Source organism: Micropterus salmoides, unplaced genomic scaffold, assembly GCF_014851395.1.
Source record: "Micropterus salmoides isolate LMB-PRFRI ecotype aquatic unplaced genomic scaffold, ASM1485139v1 Ms_hic_scaffold_22, whole genome shotgun sequence".
Taxonomy (NCBI): Eukaryota; Metazoa; Chordata; class Actinopteri; order Centrarchiformes; family Centrarchidae; genus Micropterus; species Micropterus salmoides.
In genome coordinates this window covers 2,871,719-2,888,028 of record NW_024041373.1, presented here as the reverse complement: position 1 = coordinate 2,888,028, position 16,310 = coordinate 2,871,719, and the positions used below count along the sequence as shown (strand labels likewise).

Below are 16,310 nucleotides of genomic sequence, written 5' to 3'. Positions count from 1 at the left end.
AGCGTCTGCCAAATTAATAAATGTAAATACACAATTATATTGAAACAAAAAATGCACAGATGGGAAAGAAACAAAATGCGCAGTCCTCTTCTAATCTATGTGGTCTTCAGCATATGACCACATGTTCTCATCCACATCATATCTAATGTCATCTCTTGCTATACACTAAGTTGAGCTACTACTCACCTTGGCCCAACTATTTCTCTGCTTTGTTCGGACATAATTCTTTCTTTTTCTCCTATTGTGTGTTGTTCTGAAAACCCCCTTTTTACTGCATTGTGTATGTAATTGAAAGAACTTCAACACCTGCCTGTGTCTCTAGTTGAGATTGGAATTAGCTGTAGTTGATCTTTTTTTTTTAACCCAAATTACAATAAATATTTGGACGGTGGGAGGAAGCCAGAGCACCCAGAGAGAACCCACGCAGACAACATGCAAACTCCACACAGAAAGGCCAGGGCAACCAGGGTTTGAACCCACGACCTTCTTGCTGTGAGACAACAGTGCTAACCACTGCAGCACTAGTAATAATAATAATTATTATATTATTTTATATAAATATGTATGCCATTTAAACCATAATTTCCTATAACATGGAGCTTGGTTAATTTCCACAGTCGTACTACCCTCTAACATTTACACTGAAACAACAAATGGTGTCATTTAAGCAGGGGGATGAATTGACAGTGGGAACAAGTCTCATTTTACTGGGAGCTACTGTATCCAAAATTGCAGAGCAATGTGCGTTAAAGGGGTGGACCAGACAAGTACATCAGCCTGGGAAGATTGCACTGCGCTTGGGTCAAAAGCTGCAGGAATGTTGATCAGCTGAGAGGCTGTTTATGATGTGAGAGCAACTTACACATTTACTGGGCAGAGAGTCCAAATTAAAACACAGGTTGAACAAAACAAATTCATGGTCAGCACAGGAACACGCATCTCCTCTGAGCAGAGTCCAAGGTATGACCCATAATGTCTGTGGGACCAGACCTAATGATAGAGGATCAAAAAATTGAACTGAATTCAGACATAAAATAACTATATGGTGTATGTTGTGATGCAGATTTTTTTCAGGCAGTTGCTGCAGTAGTAACAGTGTGAAATGGCAACTGTGATATTCATACAGGAAATAATTAACACACAAAAGCCTGAAATATGTGAACATGGGTGAGTTATCAACCAGCAGTAATGTTGTTACTGAAACCTGTAAGTTGTTTTGTTTGGAATATAAGTATCATCTGGAAAACAACTCAGCTGTCCATGAGCATAACATCTGACTTTGAAAATGAAGCTGAGGTGAATGTGTGTTTGGTGGTCAGTGTGTGAGTGTGTGTGAATGATTAGTGTATAGTAGGGTAGTGTAAAGCGCAAGTTGCAAGAATAGAAAGGAATCATTCAAGTACAGTCCATTTACATTTACTTTTGTACCTTCCCGGAGAAAGTGTTTTGCCTCTCATTAGCCCATTCACGCATAGACACACTAACACTGATGTTGGCTTAGCTGCCACTTCTTGTGTCAGAGCTAGAATCCTTTTGGAACAGGAACAGGACAAGTAATGGCGTAATGAAAGGGAATTGAGTCTTATAATGTGCATCGTATCATAACATGTAGAATCAAAATGACAAAAGGTTGAACTTATGTAGTAGCAAATACTCACCCTGAACTTTCCTACAATTCAGTCTGCATCCCTGATCTGCTGCACTGTGCCGATACAGCCAGATTCCATTTAGAACCCCTTTTCCCATAAGAGGCAGCTGAAGAGTAATTGCACTTTGGGGGGTCCAGGTGCACTAGGGAAATGTCAGATTCAATTACATCTTATTTCACCTTGCTGTATTCACTAGCATGCTTTATTTGGAATAGCAGAAATGGTCACTCATTTGCGGTCAGCTCTTGTGAATGACTGTGCATTTCCTAAATCCCATTCACCCAAACATGCACTGAAAGTGGCAACAAAAACAAGATACAGTGGAGCCTTGCTATGGAAAATATTTCATTCTCTAGACCACTAGCTGCCAATAATCTTTGAAAGGGGAAACTGCAAAACACAGGAAAATTATTTCAAAACTTGTCACCATCCTGGCCTGAGATGTTTGTATTATTTTGGCCTTCTCTATGTTCTGTGTTTTTATTCTTGTTTCACTCTGGTTTTGGTTGAGGTACTGAGGTTTTGGTTTTGTAACAGCATTACTGTTCTCTGTCTTATTTTGGAAATGGTCTGTGTGGGGTGTTTGTCGCATGCTTGGTTTTGGTCTGCATGTCGCTCTGTTTAGTCCATGTACCTCTGTGTATTTTCAGGTGTTCTTCTTGAGTTTGTTCCTGTCAGTTACTGTTTTTTCCGTGTCTCAGTGTCATGCCTGTTTCCTGTTTAAGTTTGAAGTTGTCTGCGTCCGTGTTTGTTATCCAACTTGTGTCCTGTCTTGATTATGCCTCCCTGCTCATTAGCCTTGTATATATTGTCTGTTCCATCCTGTGCTGGTTCGTTGTTGCTTGTTGTTCTGTCTTGCGTCGTCTTCTTATGTTCCCTGCCAGTTCGTGTGGATATTTGAATTTTCGTCTTTGGATTAAGTGGTGTGTTTTTTGACTCCCTCTGTTTTCAACTTTGCTTTACATTTTTGGATTCTCTGTGTGTATAACTAGCTTTTTGCTAATAAATCTCAACAACTGTTCTAGCTCTGCTCCTGTGTCGGTTGGGCGATGTCTACAAAATTTCCATCGATCGATATCTACAATGAAACATCGGGATGGACGATGTCATGGGATGCGCGGGCGCGGCCGCACATCACACACCTGAACTATATGAAAATGGCTAAATCTCTTCTACTTCACCTTCTTTTCAGTTGACAAACAGCAAAACAGCAAAACAGCCAGCATCTGGTAAGATGTGGGACAGAACATGCAGGTGACCAAATCCTTATTTCATTGTCGTCTGACATAATCAACATAATTACAGCTTGCGTTACGATCGGCTGTTTAAAATACATGATTAGAGAAAAAGCTGCAGAGTAACAGCCTGTACCCCTCCATTCAGTGGTCTTATGCTCTATGTGATCACCTATACCGTGTTTTAAAGCAGCCAAATTCCCAGTATAATTGCTCTCATTTACATATTTTTCTGTTTCTGTTGTCAGACAATTAAACAAGAATGAAAGTGTTATTTATAGCAGCTCATAAACACTACACGTAGCCTGTAGTCATTTCAAAGCTGCTGTGCTCAATGATAAAATAATAATTGCAACGTTGTATGAAAAAATCAACATGAATACAGGTTACCCCTCTTAAAAGCTTTAATAGCTTCTTTGGGGGTCCCCCCTTTTCACACAATAACCTTCCTGTTACCATTGTAATTTGTCCTTAAAAAATGATAATGTGTGTGTGTGAAATAAATATAATATGAAATATGAAATATGAAATATAATTACTACCAACAGCTCTGCTGTGTATTTGACTATATCTGCTTTTAAAATGAAGAATCACAGAGGAAGTTAGAGGTAACTAAAGGTTGTCTTCTTAACTTAATTTGCACTGTGGCACATACCCTCCAAACTCAGAAAAGACTAAATGGCATGAAATTACATGAAAAGCAAAAGAGATGAACAAATGACTTAAGACATTGGCGAATTATTCATATGCCATTTGGTGATACCCAACAGTTTGACAAGGAATTGTTAACTGTGATTTACGGCTCCAAATGATAGGCTGTTACTTATTGCCCCTTCATGCAATATCCCTACACTACGGACATCCACACCTGTTTCCTGTTTCAGTATCCTGACTTATCCCTCGCCCTGCCTCTGGCCGCTACATTCCTCCAAGTATGGCCACATACTGGCAGCTGCACTGTGTACTCATCACAAGCGAAGAAAGGGGATCTGCCGTGCTCTCTTCCTGTCAGCACAGATGTCAAGGTGAACTTAGTGGACTTAAATAACCGCCTCTGCCACCCAACCACCCCACCCCCACCTCCGTCAGCTGCATAGATCAGAGGACACCTCTTGTTTACAAGGGCAACGCAGGGGTTCTTTTTTAGCTGCAACCAAATCTACAGCTAAGCGAATCCTTATTCAGGATTTTAAAAAGCAGGGCAGTTTAATTTAAGCATGGAAGGTAAACATTTCACTTGGTTTGGATCTGATGTAGTGCATGTTGAACATTTTATTTTCGATATTTAACAGTAAATCTTCACACCCCTAGAAAGTTTTATATGACATGAAGTCAAAACGTAAAGCCTCATTTATACGTCGTGTCTTCTAGACTTTCTAAATGTTATCGACTGAATCGATGAAATTCTGATTGTGAAAAGAGTCATTTCACAGGGGTTGTGATGGTCAAAAAATGTATCCACTGTGTTACAGAAGCTGGTTTGGCTGGTGGTAAAACTGACTTCAGCACGGAGCACTTCCTGTAGGCTTGGGGGAAATGCGATGCTACCCAGCCGACCAATCACAGTTCTTGCAGTCCACAATGCCGAAATGTGTAGTTACATTTTTAGGGTTGTGCACGTCATGTTAAGGTCTATGCTATAGGGCTATGTGTAGGCTCGAGTATTAATCAGTAATCAGGCTTAACTCTTTCTGTGCTGCTTCTCTGCCTCACCCATCAAACACACACACACACACACAGGCCCTGTTTGCAGTTCTCTTTGATCCCAGGCTGTGGGCAGCAGTTGTCTGTCAGCAGGCAGACTGCTGGAAATACTCTTAATTCCCGGAGATCTAGTTGCCATCTAGTTGCACCACCACCTGGCACCATAGCCCCTCAGTCCAGGGTTTGTATCTTGGGCTAAAGAAAAAGTCACATTGTTGTTGCATGTCTACAAAACTTGGTGTTTGCTACAAATGTTTAGCTTAAGAGAGTTTTACAGTTTTTTGGAGATTTTATCAGTGTGTCACATGATCAGCTAGAGTGTGGATGACATGATTTTGTTGATCAGAATTTTTTTATAAACTGCTGCCCAGTTATAAACTGCAGTCACGCATATTCATGTCCATAAGCACAAAAAGGCATCAAAATGTAGCTAAAAGCCTTTTCTCTCTGAAAATCCCAACATCTTTCTTAGTAGAGGATTAGTTTTTAGATCTAAACCTTAATTGATAGGTAACTCTCAGTTGTTGTCTTATTCACTCATGTATAATCTGCATGCTGATGCTGGTGCATCTGTCACCAATTCTTTAACTTGCAACATCTTCTTTCCTGTTTGGAGTGTGGACACATGATGTATATTTTAATGTTCAGCTACTCAAGCTCTAACTAAAAATACCAAAATGACAAAAGGCTTTTTTTTAAAGCCAAATGCGCTTTTCTATAAACAAAGCATCAAACTGTGAATTTGTCAGAAGTCTGGCTGAATACCTCAATTGGTTGAGAGTCAGTCTCCGAAACAGCCCTTTTTATTCCCATCGTGCGTTAGTATCAATTGTCAATTGATTTGTTTTCAGCTTTACAGAGCTGTGTGGTGTTGAAACTTAATGACCAACAAAATGTTCAGATGAAGAACTAAAACTACCAAATTACAGATTCCCACCTCGGCTGACAATGATGCAGTTTTTTCTGATCCTGTTTGATAAGAGTCCCGCCTGAACACATCTACAAGCTTATTCACTCATAGTCATAGCGCCATCTACTGGAGGTGTGCATTTTGCCATAGTCACTGCAACAACTGTAGCAAAAAGTTTTTTAAATTGTGATTTGTAGATTAGGATGTGTGCACCTACAATGAAGAATCTGAGATTCTAAAAAAATTCTACTAGTTTGCACATCTTGAAGCATTTTTCTGTGCGACTTCACATTTACTGATTCACAGATTGTTTTTCTCCAATAATGACTTCACACCCACTGTCCCTCAAAAGCCCATTCTGGTCAAAGCGTAATAGGGCCATGTGGTGATTGCGCATACTCAAAATACCCAGAGTGTTGATATGAGGCCCACCTAGCCATAAGCAACGTGTCTGGTCATTCATCTCCATTCACATAAAGCAACACATATGTTTAGAGCTGAGTAATTCTGACATTTTAAACACCAAACAACAAATCAATAGATCGAGAAAGTAATCTACAATGAGAATAATCCTTACCTGCAGTCCTACATATGTTAGGCATATTTTTATGCCTATTGCTCTGTTTCATGGTCATCACAAACTTTTTAAAGACAACAGACTCCGTGGCACATATGCCTCATAGTGAAGTGTCTCACATTCTGCTGAGCTACTTTTAGCCACTTACAAGTTTATTTTTCACCGACTGCTCAGAAACATGTCAGGCTAGAATAATACTCAGTGTCCTTCAAGTGAAAGAGACCTCCTTAACACTCAAACACACACTGACCCAAAGTTACAATTTTAGACAATGTATTCCTCTTAACGTTTGGCATAGGACAAACCTTTAAAATCACCATACATACATACAGATGGGTGACAGAGAAGGGGAATTGGGTAACTAGAATTCAAAGGGTTTCGTCTTATAGGCTGCATGAACATGCTCAGTAAGTGAAATGTCATTCTAACATTTACATTATATGCTGTGGAATGTTCAGTGTGTCAATCCTAGTGTGTCAAACAGTTTTGAGGGTTAATAATTACACATAACACATGTTTACAGAGCTTTAATTATCTGGCCTCTTTGTCACATGAGCTGTCTCCTTTTCTCCATCTCTACTGATTATCCACTTCTTTTAATCCAATTAAACAACATAAACTCCAGTTTGCAGTGTGTCCATCTAGGTATCAAAGTCCTGCCCTCTCAGTCACCTGGCACTGTAAATAATCAAAAATATGACAGCCATGTGAACATAGTGTGCAGCTGGTGCTGACTGGCAGGCACCAGGTGGGCACTGGAAGGGAGCTTTATAGCCATCTGTACATGAATACATCACACATTGCACTGCAGCACATGGGCCAGGGTAAGGTCTATTGAACAGACAACATCTACTATTTAATTAACAGCCACAAATGTGCCATAGTATGGAATATGGTACAGTAACGTGAAAAAATGTATTTCCTGCAGAAAATGCATGTTAATGCTGAAAGCTGAAATGATTTTTAAAGCAAATGTAAAATGAATTGCCTGAAAATTTGAAACCTGAAATGCGAAGCTGAAATGTAAAACTGGTAGAATTGAGAGTTGGAAAAACCGAATAGGGGAGAGCCGGGACGATTGAAACACCTTTCAGATAAATGTAATTTTAAAAGAAAACAGTACAGATCAGAAACTACTTTTAGTTGTGATGACTCACGTGTGTGTTCTATCAGTACCAGGTGCTGTTTTGTACAAATGTGAAACAACTTCAGTATAATGTGACTTGGAAGTTGTATATTGTCTAACTGGTTGGGACTGAAGATACAAAATAAATAAATTTAAATTGATTATATTATTATTGTTTTTATTTAAAACGTCTGACAGTGCCCTTCTTAATATGTAAATTTCATTTTTAGAACATATGGTCTACAAGTCAATGCGCATTTGGATTTTTTCTCAGACCTATGTTTGATTAGCCTTAAATGTAAATTATCCCACAATTTCTGCTTTGAATCATTTTTAATACTGATTTACAGTTAAATATAATTTATTATAAACAATGAGTTCAACCAATCCTGATACTGAAGTATCAGACCCAAAGTGTTCAATATTAAATAAATAAATAAGACAAAAGAAAAGAAATAATAATTTGAATACAAACATAAAACATATACAAACATGAAATTGTGAAACAATCCAAACATTTTTAAAACTCAGCTATTACTATTTCATACTGTTTCTTTTGGCTGTCTGCTCATTCAAACCAGTGCAACAGCACTAACACTGTGAAACAGAGAAAGGCTTTAGAATACTTGGACTGGAACTAAATAGAAATCACCTGCAATAGTTTTTAAGATGTTATTGGATTATTTCACAATTGTACTGCAATTATATATATTGCATATATTGTGTGTATAGACTTTGGGTCTCTATGCAACGCCCAGGGGCAGTCACAGTTGAAGTCAAGCTCTCAGTAACCTGGGGGAAATCTAAAGATATAATTTAAGAAACTTAGACATGGAGTGTATTTTATGTATATATTTGTATATATTTAAAATGGATTACCTGGGGATTGAAAAATAAAATAAACAAATAAAGGATTTAGTATACATAATTTGAAATAGAAAGAGGACTTTAATGTTGGAAAATGTAAAACTGGAAGTAAATTAATAAAATTAAAAATACAGTAAAATTCTGAGGTGGGTGGGGGGTTAGGGGGCTCATCATTTTTCTACAATTTCAAAACAATAGTCAGATTTCTATATGAACATTGAAACAGGGTTTGCCTTCTTTAATCATTCCTGCTGTTCATACTGGCCATTAAGAGATCCCTTCTTAATGTCCTTCCAATGTAAGTGATGGGGGACAAAATCCACAGTCTGCACTCTGTGAAAAAATGTATTCCAAAGTTTATCTGAAGCTGAGTTCTGACAAGTAACTTGACAAAACAAAACCTCCTTCCCCCAGACTCACATTCTACATGTTGTGGGACACAGAAAGTCACAAAAAGGTGTCAGAGCTGATGGATCATCTGGCTGTGACTTGAAAGACTTCCAGACCTGCAGCGACAGTAGATTCTCCACTGAAGGTGTGAGCAAATGGTCATGGGCCATGCAACAGACACCTAGTGCCATGTTAAAACACTTCTATTGACAAGATCAATTAGCACTAATTTGTGGTGACGGGCACCTCACCCTGTTCTCAAAGGCTCTCTCTCTCTCACACACACACACACACACACACACACACAAATCAACAAAATGGCATTGCTTTGCGTCCCTTTTTTTTGGTCTCTGTGTCCCTGCAAGGCATGGATATCAAAAGGTTTGGATGGTATGGCGATTTAATTTAGTCTAACTCATATTTATGCAGCCACAACAGCAAATGACGAGGATCCATCCATCTGTAAATAGCCTTTCCTCTCCGTGCACACTCTGAGCTAGTTAGGTTAGCAAGCTGCACATAGCTGCTAGTCAATCTACACTGCACAAGCATGTCGATAATATTAAGTCTTTACCTCTGATGCTGAATGTGAATGAATCAATCCAGATGAATATTTAATATAAATTAAATCTGTATTTTTTTCTTTATTTAATATAGACTTAAAGGATTTGTCCTGAGGAGGCGCAGTTACTCAGGAGCAGAGGTAATACCTCTGGCATACCTAGAAACTTAAGAAAACACACGTGGAAAAGCTCAACAGTCTGGCCGGTGTGATTTACTCTCTAATTAATTTGTATCGAATATTTGCAGCTTAAACCAGTGCTGTTTGATTCAATGTGAAGCACCCCTGGGACACGCTCCCCTCCTCATTTCAATCTAGCTCAGTATGTAACGCCAGCCATCACTGACCTAGGAGTCAAAATTGATATGAAACTGGATAAACACGTTAGGAAGGTTAAATCTAGTTTCTTTCAATTAAGACAGCTGGCCAAGTTGAAACCTTTCTAAACAGAATTTTGAGACCGTTATACACGCCTTTGTGACTACTAGACTAGATTACTGCAATGCACTTTTTGTGGGGATGAATGGATCGTCTCTCGCCCGTCTCCAGATGGTGCAAAACGCTGCAGCTCGTCTTTTAAAAGGAACACGTAAATATGAACACATCTCCCCAGTTCTACGTTCACTCCATTGGCTACCCATTTAGGATCGATTTTAAACTTCTTTTACTGACTTTTAAATCCTTGAATGGCCTTGCCCCCACTTACTTATCCAAGCTGCTTCATCCTTATACACCTACCCGCTCGCTCAGGTCAACTGACAAACTTCTCCTGAGAGTGCCAAAAACTTGTCACAAATTTAAAGGGGACCGTGCTTTTGCGGAGGCAGCTTCGAAACTGTGGAATGCCCTTCCTCTTACCATTAGACAGGCTTCCTCACTCCATCTCTCCCATCTGGCTTTTGACCCTTGAGGATGACACTTGGAGCAACTCATTTGTTAGTGTTTTTAATTCATACATTATATGTATGTGATAACCTGTAAATTGATGTTTGTTTTTAATCTTTGTACAGCACTTTTTGCAACTTCGCGATTGCTGTTAAAGTGCTCTATAAATAAATTTTGATTGATTGATTGATTGATCAATGTGAAGCAATGGAGCTGTATAGAGTATAATGTTCAGTTATTCATATGTCACAAAGTACTATTTATTTGCAGTGGATAACTTATATATGGTATTTTAATAATTACTATATGTTTTGCCTCCTTCCACGTGGCTGTTGTGAACTAGGGCTGACCCTGAATAGTCGAAGATTCGATGCTTTGACTGTAAATCTCACAGACGAAGCTTCCCAACGGCGTAATGAAACGAGGATCATACCATTTTGGCGATGGGGGGGTTGTTCAATGTCTGTTGTACGTAAAACTACCAGTTTTCTCCCAGGTTAATATACAGCCTATTATACTATAAATATCAGCATATAGTGCTGTAAATAAAAATGTGAAAAGAAAGAAGCTTTTAATAATTCTGAAAGTGCGTGAATAAATCCAAAATTGTAACCCTAATCCTAAAGGAAGGGGGATCAGTGCGCATGTGTGGCCGTAGCATGTGTGTGTGTGTGCTTGTAGCAGAAGATCCTTAACACTTGCTGAAGAGAGACAACAACAGTGTTGTGCCGAGTTGTCCGCACCTCACGGGACATTCAAATTATTTATCACCAATTGATGAACCACACAAAGAATATTATATTGTTTTTAAACAGTACCGGCAAGGAACCCCGATGTGCATTTGAGGTATAACATAGACATAGCCGACAAAAAGCAACAAATTTAATAATCAATTTGTTCACGACTTCATTCACGCCATAGCAACACCGTCACCTTATAATGGAGTGAAGTGATGTGAACAGTAAAGTTAATAAAACAACACAACATCAGCACTGGTAGTAACACTTTCACAAACTAAAACCTCCAAAGTGTGGGAGCATTTCACTCTTCAGAGACTCTTCACTCTTCACTCAGCCAAAAAGGTTGTTAACTGCTCCTGGCCTGGGAGCAAGTCAGTTATGCCGGAGCATCTGAAGAGGAGGCACGTAACATTGGCACTCTGGATGATGAAGAGTCGTCTCAGAAAGGTAGTTAGCAAGCTAGCTTAACCTTAAAGCCATGTGACTTCACTTTATAAGCTGTAACTGTTTCTATACAGTTTCCCTTGGTCAATTAATTGTTAATGGAGTTTAGAGTAGTAAATAATTAATAAACACAACGGTCCTGTTCACTTTCCAGATGTGCCCTAACTTTACATCATAAACGATGCATCGCTCGTGTTACTGCCAAGTGCACAAGATTGGACACAGGACAATTTCATACTTTCTAAAAAAAGGCGTTTTGTGAGTTGTTGTGTTAGGGGAAACTATGGAAACTTTGTGAAATGTTGTCTACTACAAAATCGTTATTATTGGTCCTCTCTTGTCTTTGTATAAATATAGTGTCAGTTTGTCCCAGTGTGTTGCATTACCGGCGTGTAAGCTGCTCCGTCACTAGACAGCAGATCAGCTGCTCAGACTAGTGCTCTCACAGCGCTGCACACACACAGTTATTTCTTACTGTATACCTGTTTGGTCCATGAAAGGACTGGATTTCAGTGGAACTTTCTGTTGCTGCAGAAGAAACGTATCATTTTATTGTCTTAATTGTTAATTAGCACAAGCCTAAACCAACCTCAAATTTGATTTAAAAGCTGATAGCTAAATCAGTCAAGTGCGGAAAAGTGAATGTCAGTGTGTAACCCCCCATACCCCACCCGCGCACACAATCGCCGCTGCACAAACACACATGATTCGACGAGCACTCGACTATAGGCAAGACTTGACGAGTCTGATTCGACTATGTATACAACTGTTAGTTGTATGATTGCAGAGACTGCACCAGAGTTGTCTGGTGACATGGACACAAACATGGGAATCTTTCCCAGTTTTAGTTAATACTGATTGATTTCCAGTTTTCCAGCAGAACACAGTGAAGTGGTGGGTTATCCAGGAATGCCTCAATAATGCCACCTCATCACACCAGCTTGCATCATGACCTAATGTGACACAAAATATCCCCGACTGCCAGATTTTGTAATAATGTCTGAGTGAGCTGAGGGGCAGAGTAAAGCCACCATTATGCATTTTATTTGTTGTGTCATTTGTCCCACAGGGGGTGTTTCAGAAGCAGTTTTGCCTGCCTGATTTTGCTGACTTGCTCAGATTTTGATGATTTAGTCATTTTGTGATTTATGTTCTTCTACCATTGGTAAGTAGGCTACTTGTTTAAATACCTCTAGTAGTGATATTTATGAAGCTACACTTGCAATCTTGCATTGTGCATTAAGTGATGATGATGACCTTGTATTTGACCGTGAAGTCAAAGCAATCAGTAAAACAAAGTGGTGAACATGTGGATAGGTGAATGGACGGAGGTTGCAGATCTTACCAGGGGGACACAGGCAGCTTTGGGGAGCTTCTCTCATCTCCCGTGTCTTCGGTAGTCGCGCTGCAAGCTTCTACATGAGAGGAACAGAAGTAGAACGTTAGAGTGCACTGACATTGTAACATTTCATGCTCGGTGCAACATGAATGTTCCATGGATACATGGAGCCCTTAATATTTAATCTATCAATTGTCATTTATCATTTGACTTTCAGCTTTTGACTGATTGTCTTTTAAAGAGGTACTTTGTGGCTGATCATGCTAATAATGCAGTAGTTTCTGCTGATATTCAATATGTTAACATTTTACCATGTTATGTCTAAAAAAAGAACTTTTTTCCCAGAAATATATCAATGTCAAATAAGAAAAGACCTTAATTAAGGCCGTAAAATGAAAACCATTATGATAACAGTAATTCATATCCAATACAAAGTCTCACAACATTTAAATGACCATCATGACCATGCGCATGACAGTCCACTCCTAACTTTGGAAAAAGCTGCTGGAAAAACAATTGTAATTTAATGTCCACTTACTTGCTTGTTCCAGAATGGACTGTATTACATGGTTTTTAGCAGATGGAGTATGAAACTGTACATATTAAAACATTCCATGATTCTGAGCACTTTAGGACTTCCTGCCATTGTTGGGAGTGAACTTTCAAGCTCAACTTTTAAGCCAACGTGGACAAGAAGTCCAGTTGTTATGTTATGCTTATTTGCTCTTTGTGCAAAGTAAATTCCCCTAGGGGCATAAAGGTTTCATTCAGTTACAATTTCATGACAACTTCATATGCTGATGGACCACGATATGGTTGAAAGCTACAGTGTTTTGATGCTTTGGCAATGTTGTTATTACATTCATGCCAATAAAGCTAATTTGAATTGAATTGAATTGAATTGTGTTTTGGATTGACTTTAAAACCATCACCAGGGGCATGTAGATGTGTATAGCTAGCAAAATAGATTTTAAACTGTCAGTTGTGCACACTCAACACAAATTGCGACTTACAGTCCTTACAATATATATTTGAAAAATGTGTGCTAGTGTGTTAAGACTGCTCTTTAGAACGTTGTAACCAAAAAACCTTTATTGTTTGCCTGCCAACATTTTTTAGTCTTTCTTGACATATCCAAGAGTGATAGTTCACATCATTAGATCAAAAATAGCCTATGTGTGATTTGTCCCTGAACAGAATACAAAACCATCCAAGTACATTCTCCACAGAATAGCAGTCAGTCCCACTTGTGATGGTTACTAGCAGAGGAATGCCTGGCTGATTAGAGGCCTGTAACAGGTGCTGAAGAGGATATCATAAATGCACAGTAATTCTGAGCACTAATGCAGTATTCTGGGTATTGCCTGGGTTACTGCAGTGTGTCTGTTATCCCGGTATGTGGGAGGAATGCCATGGATCAAATCAGGGATCATTAAGGGGAAATGTGTAACATTTGCTTCCAAAATTGTTGGATGGAACCTGAACCCAATTTCGCAGGGGCTTTTAGACTTTGTTAGATAATCAAACAAGCTAAAAAAAAAAAACAATTAAAAGTAAATGTATGTCCTTCAGGCCTTCCATGAGTATTTTATTCCTTACATATGGAGTTAACTATGGACACATGCTAAATCTATGACTGCTCTGTATGACTGCATGCTCAGACACACATTTCCCTTAAACCACTTTATATTATTCATGAATACTGACAGGAATTTATTTGGTTGATACTTGTAGACCCGACTCTGTTGAGTTGTTGAGAGATAAAGCTGAGTGGAGTGCAGTTCAACAAAGAGCTGAACATATAACCACAACAAAGCTTACAACAGAAGCAGTGCCTGCCAAAGGGAGACAAATATAGTGGACATACTTCAAAGACTGTCATTAGTCTTTAACTCGTGTCTTCACATATGCATTGTCCCACAGTCTAATGACTGTTCTATCTGAATTATACACTCCTTTTGCTCTGTAGGAAACAATAATTTGTTATGCAGATGATACTCAATTATACCTATCTATGAAGCCAGATGGAATCAATCAGTTAGCTGAACTTCAAAATGCCTTTAGGATGTAAAAACCTGGAAGAGCTGCGATTTTCTGATGTTAAAGTCAGAAAAAACTGAAGTTATTATACTTGGCCCCAAACACTTCCGATACACATTATCTAGATAATAGTTACTCTGGATGGCATCGCCCTGGCCTCCTGCACCACAGTGAGAAATCTGGGAGTTATCTTTGATCAGGATATGTAATAAGTAATTTGTCAAAAATAAGGAATATCCTGTCTCAAAATGATGCGGAAAAAGTAGTCCATGCATTTGTTACTTCTAGGCTGGATTACTGCAGTGCAATCGTTCTAAAGATAGTCGGATTCGGCCATGGGAACACCAGGAGAGATGCCTGTGCTCTGGTCACTCTGTGACAGAGACAGAGAGACGTCGTCGGCAGTTGAAGTCTGGGAGAAGATAAGGAAGGCTTGGGTTTGGCTCGCTGGCCATTTAACGTTAGCTGTATTAGTGCCTTATGTTGTTCAACATGTTCAACTTTTCATAAAGGCAACGTGATTGTCAGTCACTGTTGATCAACCGACCCATGGGGTTGTAGCAGCGGAAGTGAAGCTAAATTTTGGTCTGAATATAAAACCCCAACACAAAATGTCTCAGCAACATTGCTCTTATGCCCATGAGCATGCGATGCACCTTAGAATAGCTTAAAACTGCAGTATTTTCCAAGTTTAATGTGAGCTTTAGATGAATGTTTAAGTGTTGGTCGGGAGGTTTGGGGGTCCTCCCCCATGAAAATTTCATGTTTTCCAATGAAAAATATGTCATTTCAAATCATATTGGGCCATTATTTTCAGCATATCTCTGAACAAATACTTGGAAATGCTAGAGCAGATAATAAATAAACAATACCCAAAGATCAGTCAACTGGAGGAACTACAACCTTTAGATCTGGAGAAAGTAATTTGGTTGGTTCTGTTGCTCCACAGTGATTTTACGTTGATGGCAGGAAAACCCTGTTAATATGACCTCAGAATCATTATAGATATGACTGTTCATGTTTGCCTTTTGTGTCTTCATTTTACAGCTTCTGACATTGATCTGTAGATATTAATATAGAAAATAGGCAACATGAGAAACCTCCTCCCTTCTGAGATGCATTTTATTTGCACATTAAAATCCAAAAAGAAATGTCTCCACATTAGCTTAAAAGGACTAGTTTGCATCACTAATTAGCTTTACTAACCTCAGCTCTCCAGTCACCTCTGTCCTTTCTTTTCTGAAACCACTTTTTCAAACTGAAAACTGAAAAATAATTTAATCAGTCTGTACAGGACAGAGCTGCAGGCTACATCAGTTTAGTCTAAGTTTGTAACTGATGTTCTCAACATTGGACAAGTAGGCAGTAATAAAATACAGCTTCCAGTTACTTTCTATAAATTGAGCTAATGTTAAGTTCCATAGCAGCTGTGTAGCTGCTGTAGAAGCTTTCCTGCTCAGCTGCGCAGTCGGAAGGGGAGGGGAGATGTTAGCTAACTTAGCGCTAACCGGCTTCACTTTTCCAGCAGGTGGGAAACAACAGACTTTTCTTGGTCTTGAGAAGCTATCACACTGTAACAGACACCATACATTTACTAGCAGAATATTTTCCTCCGCTCGCATTCACCGTCACTTTCTGCCGCTCGGAAAATCAAACACTCGCTATGCACCTCCTGATTCAGAGTTACGTTGCTCTTATAACACCATCACCCATACGTGACTTATGTTCTGCATAGAACGAGGAGAGTAAGTGAGCCGAGCATTGAGTGCTGCCGTGCTCAAAAAACTCCCTTTTAGCCAGTAGAAACCCTGAGGAGAACCATGACTCAGGTCTAATACTGTT

General features: G+C 39.1%; 1 protein-coding gene across 17 annotated transcripts in view; it reads right to left on the bottom strand.

Annotated features, from left to right (window-relative positions):
* Window positions 1-16,310, bottom strand: part of col13a1 (collagen, type XIII, alpha 1) — a 173,616-nt gene that overhangs the window by 154,364 nt on the left and 2,942 nt on the right. For all 17 annotated transcript variants that reach the window (XR_005447250.1, XM_038737512.1, XM_038737498.1 and 14 more), the window contains exon 2: window positions 12,435-12,504. Coding sequence is in view for 16 of the 17 variants with exons in the window: in XM_038737512.1 (XP_038593440.1) it covers window positions 12,435-12,504 (70 nt within the window). In the remaining variant the exon portion in view is untranslated. The remainder of the gene's footprint in view (window positions 1-12,434; window positions 12,505-16,310) is intronic.